This window comes from Sminthopsis crassicaudata, chromosome 3 (genome assembly GCF_048593235.1).
Source record: "Sminthopsis crassicaudata isolate SCR6 chromosome 3, ASM4859323v1, whole genome shotgun sequence".
Lineage (NCBI taxonomy): Eukaryota > Metazoa > Chordata > Mammalia > Dasyuromorphia > Dasyuridae > Sminthopsis > Sminthopsis crassicaudata.
In genome coordinates, this window is record NC_133619.1 from 633042097 (window position 1) to 633069694 (window position 27598).

At 41.2% G+C, this 27598-nt stretch overlaps 1 protein-coding gene across 1 annotated transcript in view; it reads right to left on the reverse strand.

Annotated features, from left to right (window-relative positions):
• Window positions 1-27598, reverse strand: part of PLCH2 (phospholipase C eta 2) — a 357956-nt gene that overhangs the window by 101903 nt on the left and 228455 nt on the right. Inside the window, 3 exon segments of the mRNA XM_074306508.1 lie at window positions 6228-6364; window positions 8226-8462; window positions 14157-14303. Coding sequence (XP_074162609.1) covers window positions 6228-6364; window positions 8226-8462; window positions 14157-14303 — 521 coding nt within the window.

Genomic DNA, 27598 nt, shown 5'->3' on the forward strand with positions numbered 1-27598 from the left:
CATGACATCAATGCAAATTGAAGCATACAATTTTCATATTTTTTGTGGTTTTCCCCTTTTGTTCTGTTTCTTCTTACACAGCATGACTAATGTGGAAATAAGTTTACATGATTGCACATGTATAACCTCTATCAGATTGCTTGCCATCTTGGGGAGAGGGAAGGGAAAGGAAGAAAAGGAAAGAGAAAACTTTGGAACTCAAAATCTTATAAAAATGAAGGTTAAAAACTATCTTTACATATAATCGGAAAAAAATAAAATACTATTTGTGTGTGTGTGTGTGTGTGTGTGTGTGTGTGTGTGTGTGTGTGTGAGAGAGAGAGAGAGAGAGAGAGAGAGAGAGAGAGAGAGAGAGAGAGAGAGAGAGAGAGAGAGAGAAAGACACACAGAAAGACAAAAAGGGAAGGAGGGAAAAGAAGAGGGAGAGAGGGAGAATGAGAATATAAGCACCTTAAAGGCAGGGACATTGAATTCTGTCTTTACATCTCCATGTATTAGCACAATACCAGGTACATAATCAAAAACTCTTAAATTGAGTGGAACATGTTCATTCAATGCCCTAATGCTTGAGGATGTCTGCGGGGGGGCAGTCCAGGAGCTCCCCTCCAGCTGTCTGAAGGAATGAGAATACCCGGAGCAAGTAGCTGGGAACCTGAAAGCTGTAAGGGATTCTGCCAGATCTCAGTCTCTCCACCTGTGTAGCCTCTTGGTCAACAGCCAAGAATATCTGTGCATTGTATCAAATACTATCACTGGACAGACCCTAAAACTGCCCAAGATGAGTTCAGTTTTGTCAGGTGTGTGTGTTTGTGCTTTGGGGAAAGCGTGCATTTCTCACATTCTCTCTTCCTTTCCCCTCTCTCTATCCTTCTCTCCCTTCTCCCCCCTTTTCTCTGTCTCTCTCAGTCTCCATCTGTCTCTTCCCCCTCTCCAATTCCCTCTCTCTCCCTCTCTCTCTCCTTCTCTTCCTCCTTCCTTCCCTCCCTCTCTCTTTCCCTCTCTCCTCTTTCACTCTTTCCCTTCTTTCCTCTTTCCTTCCCTCCCTTTCTCTTTCCCCTTCTTTCTCTCCATCTTTCTCTCTTTCCCTTCTCCCTCTCTCTTCCCTTCTCTCTCTCCCTCCTTCTCCTTCTTTCCCTCCCTCTCCCTCCTTCTCCTTTCCTCTCCTTCTCTCTCTTTTCTCTCTCCTTCTCATCCCCCACCCCCTGCCTCTCTCTCTCCCTCCCTCTATCTCCCTCTTCCTCTCCTTTTGGAGCCCAGAAAGCTCTCCTCACTCCAGCTGAGCACAGCCTACTCTTGCCTAACCAAGAGAAGCCTATTTCAGAAGAGAAAGACCCCTAGGAGGCCTCCCGGAGGCAGCTGTCAAAAAGACAGACGGGAAGCAGCAGCAGCCCCAATGCAATGATTTTCAGGTTCAAGGAACCTTCTTCTAGGTTTGGAATGAAATATCATGGCAAGAAATTGAAGTGTGGGGGAATGGGGAGGGAGAAAGAGTTTCATTTTGAGTCAGGTTCTCAACACTATCCCTGTTCCAACCTCCGTTCAAAGGAAGCCCAGAATGAAATCTCCCAAGATGCTCCCCCTTCCTACATCCCAAATATCTTATGATAGCCTGAGTTGGAAACATAATTACAGACAATAAAGGCTGTGGCTACTGCTGAAGGAGGAATTTTCATAACTTCTAACAATGGGGATGCATTACTAAGTGAGGTCTAGAGAGAAAGAAAGAGTGCAGAGCAAGATAATGAATTTGGTTGCTGCTGCTGCTGCTGAGAGAGAGAGAGAGAGAGAGAGAGAGAGAGAGAGAGAGAGAGAGAGAGAGAGAGAGAGAGAGAGAGAGAGAGAGAGAGAGAAACAGATAGACAGAGAAACAGACAGAGAAACAGACAGAAAGAGAGAGAAAGAGACAGAGACAGAGAGAGGGTGGGGAGAGATAGGGGAGAGAGATAATTCAATTGGGAACCACAGAACCAGAAACAAGAACCTGCCTATTAAGAGGCCAGGAAAATAAAGGAAAGGCAGGAAAGGAGAAAGCTTTGCTTCGTTTTGGACTTTTCCCTCCTGGGCTCAGTCTCTGCACACCTGCCTGAAATAATCAATAGCCTCAGGAGCAAAGCTCACAATATTTCCCAGAGGGCCTCAGGCTCTACACCTGTAAAATAAGGAGAGCTAAAATAAATGATCTCCAAGGGTCCCTCCCAGTTCTGACATTCCCTGTTCGATAGTCCTGACATTTTCAGAGAGAATACAGCAGCCTCGAATTTAAGTCCAGTTTCTCTGACTAAAATCCATTTTCCCCTTTTCACTGTCTCATGTTGACCCTCAGGACTGTCTGGTCCAGCACCCTCTTCCCCTCAAAGCAAACCGCAGACCACATGACTCTCAGTCAAAAACCCTTGCAGTCTTCAGCCAGTCATTAGAGGAGAACTTAATCAAATACACCTCAGAAAAGGGATTTCAAAACAGCTTCTATTTGGGGAGCTTGACGGGGAGCAGAGGGATTAGAGGTTGTTTAGGAGCATATATTTAGAGCTAAAATGAACTTAAAGGCTGCTCATTCTAACCTCATTTTTCAGATCAGGAAACGGAGTCTCAGCATAATTTGCTCAGGACCCAACAAGGACTTGATTAAATATTTACCGTATGCCGGGAACTTTGTAAGCAGTGGGATTGTGAAGGCAAGAGATACAATCCCTAGCTTATAGTCTAATAGGAAAGACAACTCATCCATAAACCGATCCATACAAGATACACTAAGAGTTGGTTCAAGGGGAAGTCAATGTTGTTTTTAGCCCTTTGCATCATGGGATGCTGTTTCTTGACCGATGGTGCATAAATTGGATTTAAACGAGACAACAATCTCTAAGGGGTGAGGGGGGGGCAGAAAAGGCTTCCTGAAGAAGGTAGCTTTGGCATTAATATTAAAGAAAGCCAGGAATTCTAAGAGGGAAAGTTTGGGAAGGAAACCATTCCAGAAAGTACCATCATGGTGGCTGGAGATGAACACCATTTAAACAATGGCTAAAACCTAGAGTAGGAAGACTGGAAGGATGCAGGTGATAACTTTTTATTCTAAACAGGAGTTTTATTTGTTCCTGTAAGTAAACACTGGAGTATCCTGAGTGCAGAGATCACATGATTCAATCTATGCTTGAGATAAAATATCTTTGGCAGATGAATGAAGGATAGATTGCATCAGGGAAAGATGGGGGCAGGAAAATGAATGAGTGGTTATTGTAATAGCCCAGGTGAAAGATGGCCTAGGACTGAATTAGGTGTGTGGGAGCTTCGTGAAGAAAGCAGAGGACAAATGGGAGAGGGATCATCCAGAAAGGGATGATAAGTTTAGGTAACTGATTGCATATGGTGGGTAAATGATGAGGAGTCAAGAAGGACATGGTTTGAGGCAGGATTCGAATCCAGGTTTTCCTCTCTCCGTTTCTAGGAATCCATCAAGAGCACCAGAGTAAGCCCAATCCATTGGCTCTGTTTCCTTTTAAGTTTCAACAACAAGGGAGAAGTGACTTATACACGTGGCGTGTTCCAGGTTCATCCCATTGGGTTGGATCATCACCTGATCCATGCCATCTAGTGTTCCCTTCCCTTCTTCCATCTACTCTGTATGGAACTTGTGTATAACTAGTTGTTCTATTTAACCTGTACGGGACTACCTGCCATCTAGGGGAAGAGGTGGAGGGGAAGAGGGGAAAAGTTGGAACAGAAGTGATTGCAAGAGTCAATCGGTGATCATCTGTTGGCTTCAGGGAACCTGGGCCTTCTATCTTCCACCTAACCAGGACCCTCTGCTGTCCCCCTACTGGGGAGAACAGCTGCTCTTACTGAGCCTTTGAGATCCATAGAGATTTAAGGACCTTTCTACTTGGCTTCCACTCTCCAGCTTATTCACACATAATCACAGAATGTTGAGTAGCCCAGCCCACAAATCCAAAGGAACTGCCCACAACAGACCCATCATAAGGCCTCATTCAGTCTCATCTTCCAAGACCTCCATAATGAGGAAATGGGCTATTTCTGGAAGCAGCCTATTGCACTCTGGGATGGCTATAATTGTTAGGAAATTTTTCCTGACCTCAAGCCCAAGTCTGCCTCTTTGCAACTTCCTTCGCTGAGATCCTAGTTCAATCCTCTGGGGCCAAGCAGAACAAAACTAATCCCTTTCCCCCACGACAGCCAATTCTTCAGCTCCTCCAGCAATTAGCTCACGAAATTAGAACCTATCTAAAAGCTTGCTTAAGCCTGATATTGTTAGGAAGGAGAATTTGCTGCTTCATCAAAATCCTGTGCTGAGCCGCAAATACTTATTAAGCATCTAACAAGGAGGAGAGATCCAAAGCTGGAAGGAAACGAGCGTAAAGCCCTTTGATTTTACAGAAGAGCAATCTGAGCCTCAGAAAAGGGGTATTTGGCATTGGGAAGAGCACAAAATGTATAATCAGGGGACCTGGGTTCAAATCTCATTCTTTCCAGCTGTATGACTTTGAGAAAAATCACTTCATTTATCTGAGTTTCATTTGTCTTTCTTATAAATGAGGAAGTGGGCTACATGTCCTTTCCACAGATCTAAATCAGTCTCTGTGTCACTCTGTGTGTCTGTCTCTGTCTCTCTGTGTGTCTGTGTCTGTCTCTCTGTATGTATGTCTGTGTGTGTGTCTTTCTCTGTTTCTCTGTGTCTATCTATATGTGTGTGTCTGTCTCTCTGTCTCTGTCTCTGTCTCTCTCTCTGTCTCTGTGTCTCTGTGACTCTTTCTATATCTTTCTCTGTGTCTGTCTCTGTTGTGTGTGTGTCCCCACTCCCTGCCAGGTAGCAAAGTGCCTGGAGTCAGCAAGGCTCATCTTCCTAAGTTCGAATCTGGCTTCAGTTACTTCCTAGCTCAGTGATCCTGGGTAATTCAATTAAATATCACCTGCCTCAGTTTGCTCATCTGTAAAATGAGCTGGAAAAGGAAATGACAAACCACTCCAATATCTTTGTTGGGAAAACCCCAAATGTTTTCTGGAAGAGGTAGACCCAGTTGAAATGACTCAATAACAAAATGAATCTCTCTCTCTCTCTCTCTCTCTCTCTCTCTCTCTCTCTCTCTCTCTCTCTCTCTCTCTCTCTCTCTCTCTCTCTGTCTCTCTCTCTCTGTCTCTGTCTCTCCATTCTCTCTCTCTCTGTCTCTCTCTCCATTCTCTCTCTCCATTCTCTCTCTCTTTGTCTCTCTCTGTCTCTCCCTCTCTCTCTCTCTCTGTCTCCCCCCCTCTCTCTCTTTCTCTCTCTCTCTCTTCCTCTCTTTCCCCCTCTCTCTTTCTCATTTTCACTATTATCTTCAACTCTGCATTCATACTCATTCATCATCTTCAATCATGCATCAAATTTGGCATCCCAAGAAATTTGCCCAAGATCCATCTTATAGAAGAGGGGAGATCTGGAATCTAAATCCAGGTTCTGAACTTAAAAGTGAGCACTTTCCCCTGTTGCCTCCACATGCCATCTCGTGTTCCCTTCCCTTCTTCCATCTACTCTGTATGGAACTTATGTATAACTGGTTGTTCTATTTAACACGTATGGGACTACCTGCCATCTAGGGGAAGAGGGGAAGGGAAGGAGGGGAAAAGTTGGAACAGAAGGTTTTGAAAGGGTCAATGTTGAAAAATGACCCATGCATATGTTTTGTCAATAAAAAAGCTACAATGAAAAAATAGCTAGTTGTTCATATGTTCTTTCCACAATTAGAATGTAACTCCTCCAGTTGGCAGGGATTCCCAATACCTGACACATAGTAAGTTCTTAATCAATGCTTGTTGACCGACTGATGGCAGACACAAGGGATTGTGTGAAGTTCAGAGGTACAAAGAAAAGAGGAACGGGTCCAGTTCACAAGAAGTCTCCTTTTTACTGCAGTTCAGACATTGGGAAAGATGACATGTACATAACTAAGTACAAGACAAGAGATCTCACTGTAGGAGACAGCTTCTGGATTAACCACCATGTTGCTGTTCAACAGCCTGGATAATTGAGAGTGGAAGGCATTGGTTTCCAGCTTTGTTGATATTTGCAAGGCAGAGGCTTAAGGTAATGAAGTGTGACCCTCTTTCTCTCCCACATACCCCCCTCCCAATGACTAAGCATCAGCAAGTGGCCTTGGAGAGCAGATCTGTTGCTTTTCTCCATCCCTCCCCTGTACCCCGCACCCCCTGCCCCTTGCCAGGGCTGCCCTCTAGCTTACCTTGAACATCTGTTTCACCTTCTGCCGGGGAAGGTTCACATTCAGCTTATGAAGAAGCTGGAGGACTTCATTAATGCTCAGGCTGCCGTCCCCATTCTTATCTGCCTCATCAAACGTCTGCTTCAGCCACTTTGAGGCTGAGTTAGGGGCCACACAACAACTGGTCTGACCCAGCCTGGTCCAACCCCCAACAACAATCCTTAACATAGCCCAGGACTCAAGCGTTCCCTTCCCGATTCAGTTCCTCCCTTGGGCCATCTCATTCCCCATGTCCTCTTCACTTCCTTAGCTAAATCTGGGCATAGCAGACCTAGAGGTAACAGATGGAACTCAACATCCCATCTCAGATTTTCACGGTGATGGTAAAAGGGAGCCCAAGACGATAACCCCATTTTACAGGGTGGGAACATTTTCTTAGGCAGATGAAAGGCATGTGGTACAGGAGCAATAAACTATCATATTCGGAAAGTATAAATCCTTGAGAACAAAAATGTTTTCATTTTTATCTTTGAGTCTCTAGAAAATACGTATCACATAGTAAACATTTATGAAATGCTTATTTGATTAATTGATTGGCGTCAGAGGCAGAACACCCCAACTCTACACTGACTATTGGGCTTTGGGTCAGTTCCGTAGTCATAGGAATAGGGACTTGACCTGTAATCTCATGGATTAGGGAACTGCCAGATAGGAAAACTTCCTTTACCAGTACCAATACAAGCTGCCACCTTCTTTGTAGTTTACAATCCTAATGGAATTACTCAGAGCACTAAAACTTTAAATGATTTATTCCAGATCACAAAGCCGGCATGCTAGAGATGGGACCTAAACATTGGTACTTCCATCCATCTACGTCGACATGCTGCCTCTCTCTCACCATCACTGAATGACAGAGTTTTTAGAAATGGAAGGAAAGTCAATAGCCAACAATATAAACTGAAGATTGCCATAAGTCATCCAATACTCAATAAGTAGCCATCCGGCCTCTGCCTGAAAACCTCCATGTAAGAGGGACCTTCTCCTTCCCAACTCAGTTCATTCTACTCTTGGCTAGCCCTAATTTTGAGGAAGATGTTTCTGATTCCTTTGCCTCAGTTTCCCCTTCTATATAATAGAGTTAAACAAGAATATCCCTAAAGTCCCATTCAACTCTAAAATCTTATCATTGCTGGTGGGTTCTGTTCATTTATTTTTAAAGAGCTAGAAAGAATTTTAGTGATTATCTAGTCCAACTCCAAAAGGATAAACTGAGGCCCAGAGAGAAGTATCATGCTGATTCTTGCCATAATCGGAACTCATGATAACAGATGACATTTAGAGAATGTTCCAAAAGTTTTCCATCATAATCTCATTTTATCTTTTTTTGTTGTTGTTGTTTTGTTTTTGCGGAGGCAATTGGGGTTAAGTGACTTGCCCAGGGTCACACAGCTAGGAAGTATTAAGTGTCTGAGGTCAGATTTGAACTCCGGTCCTCCTGAATTCAGGGTTAGTGCTTTATCTACTACACCACCTAGCTGCCCCTATCTCATTTTATCTTAAGAACAACTTTGTAAAGCATGTATGATCAATCCCTTTTTACAAATAAGGAAACTGAAACTTAGAGAAAGGAGGTGACCTGCACTTGGTCACAGAGCTTGAAAGTATCAAAAATAAGATTAAAACCCATCTCTTTTTTCTCCAAGTTCAGTCAATCAGCCAACAGATATGCATAAAGCACCTACTATATGCCAGGCACCACACTAAGTGCTGAGAACAAAGGCAGACAAAAAAAAAATCCAAGCCCCACTCTCAAGGGGCTTTCTAGGGAAAACAAGTCCATTGCTCTCTACCACGTTGCTTTTCAATAAGAATACAGATCTTATAAGATAAAATTCAGTCTGGAGGGGAAGAGGAGGGTGGAATAGACTACCTCCTAAAAATCCCCATCTGCCCAAAGATTCTACAACTACCTCCTTTCCCGACCCAGCCCCAACTCCAGTTCCAAAGGATATTGGTCACGAGTTCTCTGGCGTTTGGACAAACTGTCCTCATCGCTGATTCCTGCCATCAGGTACCGGAGGCCTGTGATCCAAGTTCGAGCTTCTTCTCCATTGGAGGACACAAGATCCAGAGACTCCATGTGGTCCCCATAGTAGATGCTGAAGCAGCAGTTGGGGTCAAAGCTCCCATCTGCATAGCGCTGGAAAATCTCTGACTGCTTTCCTTCACATACTTCCTGGACGGAATCAATGGAGACTGGGGAAGAAAGTAGCAAGGAAGATCAGAAAAGTGAGCCAGCATTTATATGTAGCAAAGTAGTTTTGTTTTGCTTTTTTATAATTGTTATCTCATTCGTAGGTCCTTTTATAAGCCCTTTTTACAGATGAGAAAACTGAGTCAATCAGAGATGAAGTCACTCAAATAATGGTTGAGCTTCTGTCTCCAAGTCTAGAGCTCTAATCTACTGTATCACCTGGATTCCAGGATAGTCATGAACAACTTTGCCGTTTTCCCTTTTTATGTCCTGAATGGGGTATCCTTGTATATAATGGGTACTCCAAAAAAAAGGATTGCTGGAATGAATGGGGATAGACTTTAATAAAAACCTAGGGGGCAACTAGGTGGCACAGTGGATAGAGTACCAGCCCTGAAATTAGGAGGACCTGAGTTCAGATATGGTCTCAAGCCATTTCCTGGCTGTGTGACCCTGGGCAAGTCACTTAACCTCAATTGCCTCAGCAAATAAATAAATAGATAGATAATAGATAATAATAAAAACCCAGATCCAACTCCTCAGAATATATGCTGAGCAATAAATGCCATCCCCTCTAATTCTCTCTTTGATACCCTCTCTCCTTGGTAACCATCTTTCCCCTCCCATCTGACATAGATTTTTCACCTCTTTTGACAATTGATAGAATTTTGTGTATTATTTTTATTTGTGTAGATGACCGAACTTCTCAAAACTAGGCTACAAACTCTGTGAATCTAAAGAGATTATCTCATCCAAACTTTCCTCCCTGCCCCTCTCACCCCACCTCTCCTAACTCCCTAGGAATATTCTTTGCACTCAAGTAATAATAATCAATAGCATGCTAGTAAAATGGAAAGATCATAGAATTTGGAACTGGAAAATCTGAACTCAAATCCCATCTCAGTCCCTTAATAGCCATGAAACTTTGGGCAAGTCATCTGAGCTACCCAAGTCTCAGTTTCTTTTATCTGTAAAATATGGGGTTTTGGATTAAGTCCATTCCAGATTGAACCCTATGATACCACAAATTTATATCTTTGCCTTAAGGTTTTCAGAACATTTTATCTGATCTGATGCTCAAGCCACTGCAGGAGGTGAATGCTCTTATTATTATGTTCTTTTTACAGATGAGGAAACTGAAATTTAGGGAGATATTCCCAGAGCCACTGAATCAGGAAGTGTTTGAGGCGAGATTTGAACCCGAGCCCTCCACACAAGATCAGCCCGTTCTCTCCAATACACTGTGCTTCCTCCCTAGTAAACATTTGATAAATATCTAATTGCATTGATTCTTAATGCAATTATGTTATAGAAATGTTATATTCTATATGTTATAGAATAAATTATAGAAATGTATGTTATAGAAAACTATGTTATAGTTTTAATATGTTATAGAAAACTAGGAATCATTGGTTGGACAACTGGCGAGTCCCTCCCTGCCCTCACATGTATTCTAAATAATCCTGAAATTATGTCTCCGATAGGGTAGGGCAAATGGTACGAGGTGCCCAAGAAGGTGCCTTCCTGCTCTTTGATCTCTTACCCCGAGTCAGATTCAGGATCCAGGCTTAGAAACCCCTTCTTTGTTCCTACCCCTGAATTCATCTCCCAAACAGGCCTCAGACAGGGCCAAAGATATGAGGTTGGCTGAGCACTGACATGGAACATTGTGGGGAAAATGTGAACAAGGACATCTGGATACCGCTGTTTGGGAAAGAGAGGCCATCCCACTTCTGGACCAATGATCTGGCTCCTAAGAAAGCTCCATGCAGAGAGAAATAGGCAGCAGAGCAAGAAGCAGGTCAGCACTTTATCTTCCTTTCCCAGCTCTCTTTTCAAAGTTACTGGTATGAGACAAAGTTGTGCTGCTCCTGCTCTATGGCTGCTGCACCCGGGGAGGAAGAGGCTGGTAAATCCAACAAGCTGAGACTGAACACTCCTAGAGGAGCAAGGGTGAGAGATATTACATGGGAGAGGAGGAAAAGGAAGGAGGGAGAAATGGAGGGAGAGAGAGAAAGAGGTAAGGAAAGAGAGAGAAAGAAATAGAGAGAAGAGAGAAAAGGGAGCGGGAAAAGAGAAAGAGAAAAGAGGGAGAAAGAAGGGGAGAGACAAAGATTGAGAGAGGGAAGGAGGGTGGAAAAAAAGGAGAGAGGCAGGAGAGAGATGGAAGGGAGAAAGTGTAAAGAAAATTGAGACTAGAAAAGTCAGCAGTGGAAAAAGCAATTCTATCATCTGAGTTCTGTCCCCACATAAATCTTCCCTCCGGGGACAAGTAATTCTCCTGGGCTAGATAACAAGGGAGTCATCCATCTTTCCAATAACAAGTAATACTGAGGCTTTTATGTTTTTGTCAGGCAGCTACTTTCTCCAGCCTAAGCCCAGGCCCTAGTAAAGGGCTTATCATGACTCCCAAGTTTTGAGGGGGTGAGGGAACTATTTTTGTCTTTATTGTTGTTGTTATATTATACCTCTGGAAAGTAAGGGGAATAAAGGCCTGGAGGAAGGCCTGCTGTCCAAAAGGGAAAATTTCTGGGAGAACTAAGGTAAAGACTGAATGGGATACAAATAGGAAAATGAGCTACGATTCATGGAGAAAAGGCCCACACCACTGGGATCCCAGATTCCTTAAGTAACAGTTAGCATTTTCTGTAGCCCTCAAGTCTGCAAAGTACATAATACAACGTCTCATTTGAGCTTCACAACATCCTTGTGAGGTAGGTCATATAATTATTCCTATTTTAGAATGGAGAAAACTGAAGCTCAAAGATAACTTCTCTAGGAGTCTATAGTGGTCTCCAAAGGTCGTGACGTCTGGCTCAGTATACTAGACATTATGTCCCTCAAAATTGCCAAAATGTGTATTTAATGCGTACTTTTCTCCACCACCATATTCTGGATTTATATTCCTGCTGCTTTGATTTGGGAAAAATCACTTAACCACCCTGAGTCTCAGTTTCCTTATCTGTAAAACAAATGGACTACATTAGTTGCCCTCTGAGGTCTCTTTCAGATAGATGACCATGATCTTGAGATCCCAGAAGCACCTTGGGCTGTGTCATATAGATGCTAGTATCTAACACAAGTTTCAAATCCAATTTTTTTAAAATTAAAAATATAGTATTTTTTATTTTTCCCCAGTTACACGTAAAAACAATTAACATTCATTTTTAAAACTTGAGTACAAAGTCTCTTCCTTTCTCCCTTCTCCCAATCCTCATTGAGAAAACAAGTAATCTGATAGAGGTTATCCGTGTGTCATCATATAAGACATTTCCATATTAGTCATGTTGTGAAAGAAAAGATAAATAAAAAATAAAAAAGCCTCGAGAAAAATAAAAAGTATGCTTCAATTGGAATTCCTATATCATCAGTTCTTTCTCTAGATAGGGATAATGTATTTCTTTATAAACCCTTCAGAGTTGTCTTGGATCATTGTATTGCTGAGAATAGCTAAGCCATTTATCTAATCAAAGTTGGATCATCTTACAGTATTGCTGTTACTTTGTATGTAGCACATTTGACTTTGCATCAGTTCATGTAAGTCTCTTCAGGTTTTTCAGACAGTGACCTGCTCATCACTTCTTAGAGCATAATTATATTCCACCTAAATCTATACCTCAATTCATCCAACCATTCCCCAACTGATTGGCGTCTCCTCAATTTTCAAATCTTTGTTCCCCAAAAAGGGCTGCTTTATATACATATATATGTATATATATGTCTATTTGTACATATAGGTCCTTTCCATTAAAAAAATCATTTTTGAAACCCAGATCTTCTTAATCAAAGTCCAGTGTTCTATCCCTGTTTTTGTACAACATGACAACAATAGAAATATGTTTAAAAGGATCACACATATTTAACCTATATCAGATTGCTTGCTGTCTATGGAAAAAAGAAAGGGTAAAGGAGGAAGGGAGACAATTTTGATACACAAAGTCTTACAAAAATGAATGTTGGAAATAAGATGATTCAGACCAATTCCAATGACCTTGTGATGGAGAGAGCCATATACACTCAGAGAGAGGACTGTGGGAACTGAGTAGGGACCACAATACAGCATTTCCATTCTTTTTGTTATTGTTTGCTTGCATTTTGTTTTCTTTCTCATTTTTTCCTTTTTGATCTGATTTTTCTCATGTAGCATGATAATTGTATAAATATATATGCATATATTGAATTTTACATATATTTTACCATGTTTTATATATATTGGATTACTTGCTATCTAGAGGAAGGGGAAATTGGAACACAAGGTTTTGCAAGGGTCAATATTAAAAATATCTATACATATCTTTTGAAAATTAAAAAGCTTTAATAAAAGTGAATGTTGGAAATTATATTTATGTGTATTTGGAAAAATAAAATACTATTGAGAGGGGAAAAGAGATCAGTCTTAGGGAAAAGAAAAAAGGGAAGGGGGAAGAGAAGAAGGGAAAAAGAAGGGGAAAGAGAAAGGGAAAGACAAAGAGAAAGAGAAAGGGAAGAAGAAAAGAGGTAAGGTAAAGGGGAAGAAGAAGGGGTAGAGAAGGGAGAAGAAAGGGGTAAAGAAGAAGGAGAAAGAAAGGGGGAAGGGGACAAGAAAGACAAAAAGGAAGAGGAGGAGGGAAGAGAAAGGGGAGAAGGAAAGGGAAGAGGAGGGGAAGATAAGGGAAAAGAGAAAGGGAAGAGAACAGGAGGTAGGGGAAGGGGGAAGACAAAGAGGAAGAGAAGGGGCAAAATAAAGGGAAAGAAGGAGAAACAGGAGAGGGTAAGAGGAGGGGTAAACAAAAGGGGAAAGACAAAGGAAGAGAAGGGAAAAAAGAAGAGCTAAGAAAAAAGGAAAGACAAGGAGGGATGAAGGGGAAGGCGAAAAGGAAAGGGAAGAAAGGAACATCTATTCTTCAGGAAGTGTAAGATCCTATGTTGAAAGCTGGATTCGTCTTAGCTATTCCTGGACCTGAATGTTAGAATCTTGGCTAAAATTGGTAATTAAAAAAGAAAGCTAACTGACCTTTCTTGGCCCTGGCTTCCTTGTAAGACACTGCCAATCTGCTTTCCATCCTTTGAACTCCCTTTTTCTGAATCTTGAGGTTTTTTTGGGGGGGTGGGGTGGGATAGAAATAGAGGGGTTTTGGAGGGGGGGTCACAGAGCTCTCTGGGGCCAATTTGAGTCTCCTGGACTCACATGACTAGCTTTATCTATCCATCTTTGCTCTGGCTTCTAGAAAGACAGTAATGAGAAAAGTAGGCATTAGCAACTAGTAAATTAGCTCCTTTGTAAGCAAGGAGATTGCAGGACTGTAGAGAAAGGGTAGGGGGACAGCAGGCTCAGATCTGCTATTTTCCATTCCTCACCTCCCTGGGAACTGTCAGAAAGAAGACAGTGCAGACCCAGGTATCTGTTTCATTGCTAATGAACAGACAAAGAACTCCTCTTATTGGCTTCTTCCTATCTTCCCCATGTCACCTCCTGTAAGAGGTCAGAAAGCTGAAAGTCAAAGACTTCAGGCCCACCATTTCAGGGCTGAGCCCTCCTGCTCTCTCCTTGCCTCATGAATAATCCCTTGCTTGCCCTCCTCAGGATACATTCCCTCTCATTCACTGCCTGGAGGGCAGGGCCAATGCCAGGGATGATGAATTTGTCCAAGGAAATTTGGTAAAGAGGGGACAACCATTAGTATCAACCCAAATTGAAAGGTAGGCCCCATACTTACTCTTGGCCTTCTCATTCTTCCGTGATGGCCGCCAGCGGATGCACGACTTGTGCTCGTCCAGATAGTAAAAGCGAACCAAGCCCTTGGAGCCACCTCGAAGCTTGACCATCTGAGTCCCGGCCTGCATTGAACTGATGCATCTTTCCACTAGAAACACAAACAGAGACAAGAGACAGATCAGTTCAGTGTCAGCCTCAGTCATTCACCTTCAATCACAACTATTAAGAGCTGACAGGGGCTAGTCCAACCCATGCCTTTGTTTCTGAGGAGAAAACAGAGGGCCATAGTGATGAACTGATTTGCTGACAGTTACACAACGAGGGGAAGAACCCAAGATTTGAACCCAGGTTGTCTGACTTCATATAGTCCTAGATCACCTTAGTTTTTAGCATTTCATTCTCTGAAAGGTAAAATAGCATAAAACGTCAATTCTGGGTACCTGGGACCAAATATCTCTTACACAAAGTCATTTTGAAAACTTAGAAAAGTACTTTCTCCTTCATGATCACTAGTTTCCTATATAAAATCAGATGATTTTTCTCAATAGCTTAAATTTCTATTCATTACAGGAAGAATGGGAGAGGGGTTTAGAAAGCCAACCTTGGAGCTGGAGAGGTCTGGGTTCCAGTGTTGACTCTGATCTACATTGGAGTAACACTGGGCAAGTTGCAACCTCTCAGTGGAAGGAGAATTTACAATGCTTCTGGGACCCAAAACAGTAGGATCCAGTAGCTAGAAGTACTAGACTTAGAGTCCAGTCCTATCTCTGGCATTTACTAGCTATGTTGTTTAGTTATTTTGAGTTGTGTTCACTCTTCTTCCCCCATTTGGAGCTTTCTTGGCAGAGATACTGCAGGTTTGCCATTTCCTTCTCCAGCTCATTTTACAGATGGGAAAACTGAGGCAAATGAGGTTAAATGACTTGTCAAGGGTCACACAGCTAATAACCAGATTTGAACTCAGGAAGTTGAGTCTTCTTGACTTCAGCTTGACACTCTATCCATTGAACCACCTCCCTGTTTCTTATTATTTATGCAATTCCTCTGTAAAACAAAGATAATCCCTACTTCACAGGGTTGTTCTGAAGCTCCAACGAGAATGCATGGAAAACTCTTTGGAAACTTTGTCAAAAAGGTCTGGTCTCACTATGTGACCCTAAGCAAAATCATGGTTAAATCTGTTTGCCTCAATTTCCTCATCTTTAAAATGGGAATAATAATGGCATCTACTCTCCCAAGGTTGTTGTGAATGTCAAATGAGACATAATTGTAATGCACTTAGCACAGTACTTGGCACATACTAAGTGATATATATATATATATATATATATATATATATATACACATAGATAGATAGATAGGTATATATAGATATCTAAAGATATCTATATATTCTTTAGTTGTTGTTATGATACAGATGAATTGCCAATCTGCATTGAGGAAGGAAGAGTCCACATTAGGATTATGAGAAAATGATGAAATCAAATTTGCCCCATCCCCAACCAGCATGTTGATGGCCATTATTTACATTTGCTTAATAGTGAATGTTTTCAATGAATTTTAAAAAAAATTTTATTTAGAATTTTTTTCCACAGTATATATGCATGAGTAATTTTTTAAAAAATATTATCCCTTGTTTTCATTTTTCCAAATTATCCCTCCCTCCCTCCACTCCCTCCCCCCGATGACAGGAAATCCCATACATTTTACATGTGTTATAGTATAACCCAGATACAATATATGTGTGTAAATACCATTTTCTTGTTGCACGTTAAGTATTGGATTCCGAAGGTATAAGTAACCTGGGTACATAGACAGTAGTTCTGACAGTTTACATTCACTTCCCAGTGTTCCTTCTCTGGGTGTAGTTGTTTCTGTCCATCATTGATCAGCTGGAAGTGAGTTGGATCTTCTTTATGTTGAAGATTTCCACTTCCATCAGAATACATCTTCATACAACATTCAATTTATTTTTTAAAATGAAATTTTATTTTCACAATCTTCCTTTTCTCCATCTTATCACCACTTCACATAGAGAAAGCAAGAAAAACAAAACCCCTGTGGCAAACTTCAATCGACTTTTATATCCATTATCTCATTGCTTCCCAACATCCTATTTGAGAAAATACAGATTTCTACCATCAGCTCCATTAACCCTTGAACCAAGATCTCCAATTCCCAGCTCAATGGGCTCTCTAATTCTGCTCATTTCAAAAGCTGGTTTCCCTATTGTTAACTATCTCTAGAAGACAAACTTGAAAATGCCCGTGTCACCTCCTAAAATCTGCACCCTTCCATGGTAGTTTATTTTACATACTCGAACCATTCTCTGGAATGGTTCTAGAAGAGAGTACAGAAGGTTTCCAGGTGTCCTTGACCCAAGATGCAAAAGAGAAGGGGATTCTAAGCCTCCCTCCTTCTCTATACCACAAGTCTGTCCAGACCTTTAGTTACTTTAGCTTCTAAGGACCAGTCCCCCTTCTCCTATTAGCTGTCCATCCTTGGAGTTAAAAGCACAGGATTTTTAAGTTAACCTTATATTCTGCCTTCTTTCTTTGAAGAACTTCTCTTACCCACACGACATGTCTGAAGGCCTTTCACCAAACTTAGATTCATAATCCTTTCCCTCTCCTCTGAATCCCTAATCTAAAACTGAGCACTAGCTTTCAGATTAGATGCTTCCTCTTTTTAGCTCTCATAAAACTGTGCAAGCTTCATCAAAGCATTTGACCTCTCTTTGCCTCAATTTCCTCATCTGCAAAATGGAGATAACAAAAGTGCCTTCTTCCCAGGATTGTTGTAAGGATCAAATAGGATAATGATTGTAAAACAGCACAGTGACTGACGCGTAGTAAACACTACGTGTTGTTCAGTCTTTTTTCAGCTGTGTTTGACTTCATGACCCCATTTAGGGTTTTCTTGGCAAAGATACTGGAGTAATTTAGCACTTGCTTTTCCTGCTCATTAAGAAAAGAGAGGAAAACTCCATTACTTTCCCCCTCCTTTTCTAGCTGCATTCAGACAAAAAATATTTGTTAATTGACTGGTCAATTGTTCAGCTAATCAAAGACCTCACTAGGTAAGGAGGATCTGTTCTCCTTCCTGGACTCAGAGTTACTTTTCATTGAGATTTATTCTCAGAGAGAAATGAAATGTCCAGGATCACACACAAATAGTGAGGTGTAGTGGTTAGAGCACTGCACTTCTTATGTGGGAGTTCTGGATTCAAATCCTACCTCAGACACTTATTAATCAAGTAACCTACTGTAAAATTAGAAAGTTGAAATCAATGTTTCTGAAATCAAACTGGAATCAAATCAAGCCTTCCTGCTCTGATCCTGTGATTGCTTTCGTCTTTATTTGTATTGCCTGGGCTAAGCATACCTATCTTTGATAGATACTTGCTTACTCTTTGACCAGCTGACTGATCTAATCTGACTGACTAATCTAATTGAATTAGACTGAATTAGAATCCAGTTCTTTGGTTCCACCCTTTCTACTATACATCAGTTGCCTCCTCCCTTCCACCCCTCCCTCAAAAAAAAAAAATCTTGCTGACTGAGCCATCCTCCCATAAATAATTCAGAAAGGCGTTTTCGAGTACAAACTGCTTTCAAATGAGGCTGTTACTCAGGACAGCAGAAACATTAAAAATTAACAGCAAAAAGGTTATTAAACACACACACTGGACTCACAAAGCAGCAGCTGCTGAGACAGCAAGAGCAGGCTGCTGGGGGAGCGCTTTCCTCGGTATGGAGCGTACATTTATGACAATGAGTTTTCCTGATTCTAAGCGGACGGGGCTAGAAACCCAGAGAAGGACCAAGTCTGGGCCTGGCTCTCAGCCGATGTGTCATTGGAAGCAGCTGCAAGTTCCAGAGCCCTGGCAGACAATCAAAACTTACAACTTAATGATCACATGCTCTTCACTCGGGAGTGAGGAGCTTGCAGATGATCTTGGGCAAGCCACTTCCCAGCTCTGGGCCTCAGTTTCCCCATTTATAATACTTGGCTCAGAGAAAAACATTAGAAAATTGGTCTCCTTTTTCCATTCCCTCTAGAATGACCTGTTTTTTCCTTATTATGATGAGGGATGTCTTGTTTTAAAGTGGAGGCAGGATAAATATATTCCAACATCAAAGTGAAATAAAAACCAAAAATATATAATTTTTTTTTATTTTTATAAAATAAGGATGGATTAGATTGATGTCACTTCTCTAGATCTCAGTTTCCTCATCATAAAATGAAAGGGTGTAAGTAGGTACCCTCCTAGGTTCCCCCTCACCACACTCTAGAACTATGAGCTTGTAAATATAATAAAATCTCAACCAAAATCCTATTCAACTTTATATCCTTTCTGTGAAAGTTCCAAAGTTTCTATGAATAATTCCACTCACCCCTCATCATCCTATTACTTCTTTCAATACTAATGTACCCAGTGTACAAAACACATCTTTCATGTATAATCTTTCTTGATCCTCATAACAACCCTGGAGATAGGTGCTAGTATTATCATTCTCATTTTACAGATGAGGAAACTTAGGCAAAGGTTAAATGATTTGCCCAGGTTCATACTCCTAGTAAGTGTCTGAGGCTGGAGTTGAACTCAGCATTACCTAACTCCAGGCCCAGCACTTTGGGCACTATGGTGCCCCTTAGCTGGTACTAGGGGGTAGATTGAGGCACAGAGTGTCCATCTCAAGTTATATTTACTATTATTTTTTTTAGGCTGTGAAAAGTTTTTTATTTGTTTATTTTTATAGGTTTTATTTACAAGATATATGCATGGGTAATTTTACAGCATTGACAACTGCCAAGCCTTTTGTTCTAATTTTTCCCCTCCTCCTCCCCCCCACTAGATGGCAGGTTGACTGATACATGTTAAATATGTTAAAGTATAAATTAAATACAATATATGTATACATGTCCAAGCAGTTGTTTTGCTGTACAAAAAGAATCGGACTTTGAAACAGTGTACAATTAGCCTGTGAGGGAAATCCAGAATGTAGGTGGACAAAAATAGAGGGATTGGGAATTCTATGTAGTGGTTCATAGTCATCTCCCAGAGTTCTTTCGCTGGGTGTAGCTGGTTCAGTTCATGACTGCTCTATTGGAACTGATTTGGTTCATCTCATTGTTGAAAATGGCCACATCTATCAGAACTAATCATCGTATAGTATTGTTGTTGAAGTATACAACGATCTCCTGGTTCTGCTCATTTCACTCAGCATCAGTTCATGTAAGTCTCTCCAGGCCTTTCTGAAATCATCCTGTTGGTCATTTCTTACAGAACAATAATATTCCATAATATTCTATATTTACTATTCTATACACCCTCTAAAAAGTGGATGAGAGGTATATTTAGCCTAGATGACCTCAAAAGATTCCTTCTATCAAGTCAACAAGCATTTATTAGAGGTATATATATATATATATATATATATATATATCGGCCACTCTGTTAAATGATGGGGATATGAATAAAAAAAAGCTGATCTGGCAGACCTTGCCTTCAAGGAGTCTCCAGTTGAATGGGAAATACAACATGCAAACAACCATGTACACACAAGATAAATTGAGAGTGAATGGAACATCATCTGAGAGAGGTGGGCACTAGCAGCTTGGAGGACCAGAAAAGGCCTCCTGTAGAAGGTGAGATTTTATTTTATTTTATTTATTTATTTATTTATTTTCCTGAGGCTGGGGTTAAGTGACTTGCCCAGGGTCACACAGCTAGGAAGTGTTAAGTGTCTGAGACCAGATTTGAACTCAGGTCCTCCTGAATTCAAGGCTGCTGCTCTATCCGCTGCGCCACCTAGCTGCCACCTAGCTGCCCCACTCAGAAGGTGAGATTTTAGTTGAGTATTAAAGATAGCCAGGAAATCCAGGAAGAAGAAATGAAAGGAAGAATATATTCCAGGGAGGAGGGATAGCATCGTGATGAGGTTATAAGACAAACACTAGATTCACCAGAGCCTTCTTCCCCATCTCAGGCTCTTCTGGTAGAAAGTTAAGACTTCCAGGATCAGGGAAGCTGATCTGTTCTCCATAGGTATTTAATCAATCAATAAAGATTTGTTAAGCTCATACTATATTTCAGACACTGTGCCAAGTATTAGGGATACAAAAAGAGACAAAAAATAGTGCCTGGCCTCAAGGAGTTTATAATCTAATGGGGAAGACTATATGAAAACAAATATATACAGAGCAAGCTCTATGTGGGATAAATAGAAAATAATTAAAAAGCACTGCAGTTAAGTAGCTTCCTGTAGAAGATGTTCAGCCAAAAATTCTTCTTGCCTGTCCCCCAAACCCCAATGACCACTCAAAGTTCACTAGCCTGCTAGGGCCTACAAGAACAGGACAGAAATGTAAGGATGAACAAAGAAGCTGACTAGAGAGGCATTTTGCTAGCCCTGCTCATGGCACATACATTTCCTGTCCCACAGACCCCACATCCCAGCTGGAACAATTTTACTTCCCTAGCCAGATAGATAGATATATATTCTTTTCTCCAGACAACTACTCAAAATGCTCCTCCTTTGTCTAGAATGCCCTTGCCTCTCTTCACCTCCTAGGGAAATCCTACCTTCCTTCAAAGCCTTCCTCTTCAAAGTACTCTTTCTCAGCAAGTCTTAATCTCTCCTCCAAGTTCCTTCAATCCTATCTGCATTTCTCATCTAACTCCAGTCACAGGAAGCATCCTATCCTATCATAGATTGCTGCTGTGCAGTGATTAGCTCTTGTACTGTTACCTACATGGTGAAGTGGATAGAGAGGTGGGCCTGGTTTCCAATCTGGCCTCACATTGGTGAAATCACTTAACCCTGTTTGCCTCAATTTCCTCATCTGTAAAATGGTTTGGACATAGGGAATCTGAATTTGAACTCAGGTTATGATACTTAATACCACTGTGATCTGGGTCAAACTTGCTGAGCCTCAGTTTCCCCATCTGTAAAATGAAGAGATTTGATTGGATGAGTCTTAGTGGATAACCCTTCTAATTCTGAGTCCCTGATCCTACAAGCCTTAATGAAAGGTTTACTGAAAAACTCTGCCCCAAGCCCCTATTCAAGGTTGGAGCCAGCTAGCCATAAGAAAATAGTACCATGGACAGAGCTAAGCACTCAGAAGTCCCATTTATTAAAGCTATGCAGCCCCCAGGCTGGTAGCCTGTGCTTAGTAAAGGAATGGGTGAGAGGAGGGAGTGGAGGAGAGCAGCTTTCCAGCAGAATCAATCTCCTTGTAAATTGTAGCTAAAGTCTAATCCCTTTGCTGGGGGATGAGCTGATTCAATTTGTTTAAAAAAAAAAAAACTTTATATAATAATATGGTAATAAGATTGGGTTCTTGAGCTCAGTCTGAGTAATGTTAACAGACCTGGAGATCATGAGTGGGGGCCTGGACAAAGGACTTGATTTTCACTGGCACAGAGCTCTCCACCCCAACTTTGGTCAGAGAAATTTCCCCATCTGAAAAATGGGGATAATAATGCCTATTAAAAAAAATCATGATAGATATTACTGCGTATCTAGGAAGACCTGGGTTCAAGTGTTGCTTCTGACATATTGTCTGAGTGCTCTAGGAGACTTTTAAAGACTTTAAAGTGCTATCGCTGATGCTGACTTACTTTGGGAGAGGAAGAGTTTCTTCATCTAGCCATTTCCTAAGCCATTGAGACCACAGATATAGTCACTATTTCTCTTCCTATTTACTTCACCTGCTGCTTGTGGAACTCAGAAACATTTCATGAATTTTACATGACTATGTAAATGCCAAGTATTATTCGGAGGAATGTAAGACATGGATGTATTCTTGATCTTTGTAGCCTCAACAACTAGCAAATGGAATATCCTAAGCACTTAATAGATGTTGGTAAAATTGAATGAGAAATAGCTGACCCAGAATTTGTACCCAATCTTTTGGGACTCACCCCTTTCTCCTCTAAGGAATATTTGCCTCTTTCTGCATCATGGACCCCATGGGCTGGAAACCTATGAACTACTATGAACTTAAGGAGTTTCCCCAAATCTCCAAGTGAAATATTGTGCCCAGGGAGACAGTGATGGCAGGGCAAGATGGACAGCAAATCCAAGGACAAGAGAAAAATCACTAGGATTGTTTCAAAACTCTAAAGAATATGAGTACAGGGGCAGCTAGGTGGCACAGTGGATAGAGCACCAGCCTTGAATTTAGGAGGAACAGAGTTCGAATTTGATCTCAGACATTTAACACTTCCTAGCTGTGTGACCCTGGGCAAGTCACTTAACCCCGGCCTCCCAAAAAAAAAAAAAAAAAAAAAAAAAAAGAGATATGAATACATTCTCATGTCTGAAAATCTGAAAGTGAATTAGGTTGCAATTTAACAAACATTCACTAGGAGAGAGGGAAAATCAATAGAAGGAACAATTATAAAAGAAAACAAGGGCCTTGATATACAGATATAATCTCCCCCTCCCTATATTCACATATCTATTGATGAACTCTTTGGAGGTGTATCTGTAAACCTCAGTTCAAGAATCCCTACACACTGATTCCTGCTTATAGAGCTACCCAATTAGGGCTAAGATGACTTGGGAGAAGATTTAAGGCGTTTCCACAAGCCCTCTATTTTCAATTCCCTCCCTATATCTGAACCTTCATTCCTAAATTTGGAGCAAGTCCTCACACAAGTGTTAGGACTTATTTCCCTAGACAGGAGTATACAAATAGGACAAATAACGTTTTTCTCAGGGCCGAAACCTGTATCTAGGCCCCCAGAGCCCAAAGAAACTGCCCTCTCCTACCTCCTTAGAGTTCAGTCCCTTCAGAAGGAGCCAGGGCTTCCTTGTAGGCTGTATCATGGAGCCTCTAGCCTTAACCCTCTGACTGCAGCTCAGCAATTCCATTTTCTATAAAAAGCTTGTTGGTGGTCAAGATAAAAGTCAGAATGTTGACTCAAAGTAGGAGGGGGTAGGGAAGAAATCACATATATTGGTTAAGGGAGAAAATTACTATCTTTTGGAGGCTAGGAGAAAAAAAAATCTTATTTGTGAAAAATATATTGGAAACCACAAACCATATCAAAATGTCCCTAGTACGGCTGAGGATAAACCTAGGGATTATATTCACCAAGGGGATCAGGAATTCTCTCTGGGGAAATCTGTTCTGAAGAAGGTTCATGGTTTGGCAAGTGGAAATTGTCATTGGCAAAAGACCAGAGGTCTAAAAGATATTCTGGGCCAGGTTAAAAAAGGGGCAGGTATGTGGTTCCAGGGTCCTTCTCTGGAGAAACTCAGCCTCTTTTTTTCCACTCCCTCCCAATCCCATCAAAGACTATGCTCTTCCCTTCAGATGCTGAGACTCAGTTTCCTCATCTAGAAGGTGAGAGGGTTTGGCCTAGGTGACTTTTAAAGTTCCTTCCAGTTCAAAACCTATGGTCCCATGACAGACACTGACCCAGTTATAGATGGGAATTGAAGGTCATCTTTAGATCAGAGGGGAAGGGAAGGAAATAAACATTTATTAAACTCCTACTACATACCAGGCACAGTGCTAAGTACTTTACAAATATTATCTCATTTGATTCTTACAACAATCCTGGGAGGCAGATGGTTATTATCCCCATTTTACTATTGAAGAAATTGAGACAGACAGAAGTGAATTGAGTTGCCAAGTCACATAACCAGGAAGTATCTGAGTCTAGATTTGAATTCAGATTTTACTGACTCCAAGCCTAGTGCTCTCTCCACTGTGTCACCTAAATGCTTCATTTAGACTGTAAACCCAGGGTTCCATTCAGCTGCATTTTTTCTCAACTCCAAAGTGAGAACAATGTACCCAAGGAGAGGGTGAGAAGAAGCTTAGGGCAAGACAAAATGGACAATGAGTCCAGAGTCATTTGTTTAATGGCTCCAGAGACTCCAGAGAATATGGATCCCCTCCCAAGTCTCAACATGGACTAGATGTCTGGATGAAAAGAACAGACATTCACTAAGACTCTGGATTGAAGAATGTAGGTTCAAATCCCACTTTAGACACTTAATCTCTCTGTGACCTTAGAAAAGCCTCAGTTTCCTCATCTATAAAATCAGGTATTCAGCTAGATGGACTTTGATGTCCCTTCCAGTCCTATATCTCAAGACAGATGTTAGAGGGATAGATTTAGAATAAGAAAGACCTAATTTCAAAATCTCTCTCAGCTTTTATTAGTTGTATGACTGGAGCAAATCAATTAACCCCTGCCTGCCTCAATTTCCTTAAATATAAATTGGGGAAAATAATAGCAACTACCTCCTAGGGTTGTTGTGAGCATCAAGTGAAATAATATTTGTAAACCATTTTGCAAACATTACCACCATTTCTGAGTAAAACAAGCAAAATCAAGAAAACATTGTGCACAGTAACAACAAGATTATGAGACGATCAACTGTGATGCCCTTCTCAACAATGCAGGGACTCAAGACAATTCCAATAGACTTGGGATGGAAAACATCATTTGCATCCAGAGTTGATGGATTGCATTGAATATGGATCAAATCATAGTATTTTCACTTTTGGGAGGTTGTTTTTTTTTTTTTTCCTTTTTTCATGTTTTTTCCCCTTTGGTCTGATTTTTCTTGCACAATAGGATAAATATGGAAATACATTTGAAAGGATTACACATATTTAACCTATTTCAGATTGTTTTTGCTGTCTTGGGAAGGGGGTAAGAGAGAGAGGGAGGAAAATTTGGAACACAAAGTCTTACAAAAACGAAATGTTGAAAACTATCTTTACATATAATCTGGGGAAATAAAATACTATTGAAATTAAAATAAAATCTTATCATCACGTCCATCATTATTATGATTATTATTTTCCTGAGACCATAGGTACTCAGATACCAGAAATCTTTAATTAATGATGTCCCAAACCCCAATTCTAGGATCTAACATTCTCTGATACCCTACAAATCCTGGGAATATGATACGAAGATATTTGAATCCTCAAGGCTTTAAATCAAATGAATAGAATACTTCACCAATTCAAAGGTGCTATCCCAAGATGAGGAATCATGACTCTGTATTGAAGGAATGACCCCATACCATTAAATCCAAGGAGTTTGGATTTTCCCTTTCTTACCGAACTGGCCTAATCTCCACTTCGGGGAAACCACGATGCTCCCTCCGACCCAGAGAAACTCTTTTGCCAAGCAGGCCACTGTCACTTTGTTTTGGAGTGAGGGAGACTTGCCAGGAGACATGACAGGAAGGTAGGATAGTTCACCTTTCCCAGTTGGGCCAAAGTGATGGGAAATCAGTCACTATGTCACTGAGGCGATGTAAAACCAAAAGGATGGGACAGCAGATGGACCGTTTTGCCAACTTCCCCCTGGAAGTTCCCAGAACCATCCTTGCTCTATTCAACCTTGAAGCTCATTGAGTACCCCCAGTCAAAGGCTCCCCAAAGATTCCAAAAACTCCAATATTTTCTTCATAGAAACCTTAGCAAAAGCTTCAGCACTTATAGGAGAATTCCCATTTCAGACAGCTTCATTTCTGCTCCTCCTCCTGTAAAATGCTGGTCTTGTCTGTACCAAATTATCAAAGGCCCCTTGCATTACCCAAAGGAAGCAGACAATCGAACAAATGCCCTGAATCCTTCAGAGCATCCCGAGAACCTGTCCAAAGTTTTCTCATTTTCCTCTGTCCTTGCACATCACTGTCCGGTCAGGGTTCCAGGAACCAGAGTCTCCCCCCTCCAATACTGTCTCTATTCTTGAGGGACGGGAGAACTCCTTTCAACCCACCAGCTTTTCATGCCCGGCTGGAACTTCCTTTTCCTGATGCTGCATCTTGTCCAGTCCCTTTACTGAAGTGATTCAGAAAGAAAGAGCCCAGCTCAAAGAAACAGCCAGAGCCCTCTACTTGATTACAACTGCCCCAGTGTAGTGAAGGACTGTACATGGGAGCTCCCTCCCACCCCCTCCTGACCCATGTTTAACCAAAATCCCAAATCCTCCTACACGCTAATCCATAACTCTGGCTCCAGCCCCAGACTGTCAGAGGATTTAGGCTGTGGAAACTCTGGTTGAGGAAATCAGGAGGAAAAAAGGGAGGATCTTCCTTCTCAATCTCCCATGGCTCTAGTGCCTCCAAGACCGGGGGACAGATGCCCTGAGCTAAATGCTTCACACACACAAAGTACAAGAAACAGAGTCCAAGGACCTGAATTGCAATGCCTGGTTTAGCCTTTCCCTAGCTGTCTATGTTTTGTCCAAGTGTCTTTCCCCTATCTGGGTCTTGGTTTTCTCCTCTAAAATGGGACGTTTGGTGAAAATGGTCTAAGCTTCTTCCAAGTCTGATATGATGTGTTTGTGAAAGCTTTGCTGTTTTTTTATGAACTTGCTCTTTATTTTGAGGGTCGTCCCCCATGTAAACAGACACAGATGGTCCTAACCACCTTTGCCCCATTCCCATCCTTTAATCTCCCTTTCTGGAATGGCTATTTGGGTAATGCCCTCCGTAACTCCCTTTCCCCTTGCCAAAATCTAGAGTAACCCCTAAGGAATGCAGCCAACTGATTCATTCACTCTAAAAATGGGGAATGCTGAATTCAGGGTGAACTGGGCTTCATGCCTTATTCCTTTTTCAGGATTTTCACTAATAAAGGATAATAGCCTAGGGTGGATCATTAAAATTTTTAAAATCTAATTTAATTTTAATTTAATTTAATTTTAATTTTCATAAAATTTTTTGTACCATGGAGCCCTTTGGCAATCTGGTGAAACCTTGATCCCTTTTGTGAGATAATGATTTTAAATGCACAAAATAAAAATTATATATGATTACAAAGGAAATCAACTATAATTAACATTAGGATGTAATTTTTCCTATCCAAGTTCAAGGGCCCATTAAAATTTATGCCTGTAGCCTAGGCTGAGAATCCTTTGGCAAACAATTCCCTTTTTTACTTCCATCTTTACATTCTTCTATATACACACATATCCTACAATAGATTCTCAAAGCCTTGATGGTAGTATAAAGCTTACATAATATCTGCCCCATTTTGGGGCTCCCTATTGTTTCACTCCCTGAGAGGGTACAATCTAGCCTCCTTCTGCCTTGGAACTTGTAGCAACAGGGCCAGGATGGGGGAAAAGCAAAGGAATCAAGTCCACCTGTTCCAAGTCCTGACTAGCAAGACTTCAAGTTTGGAGGCAGGGAGTCGTACCTTGCCCTTCCAAAAATAGTTCCCACTCTGAACGTTAAGCTCTTCCAGGCTGGTCCCTAAGATCAACAGACTTCCTTGAGTGAATTGTCTGACCATCCCTTCATTTGATCCCCCATCTGAGAGAGACAAGTCCTAGAGACTTCAACTGCAACTCAGTGATCTTTTCTTCATTCCCCCCACCCTGCTCCCAAGGCTTGATTTTATGGGTTCTATAGTCTGCTAGTTTATTGATTATGGATTCTATAATCT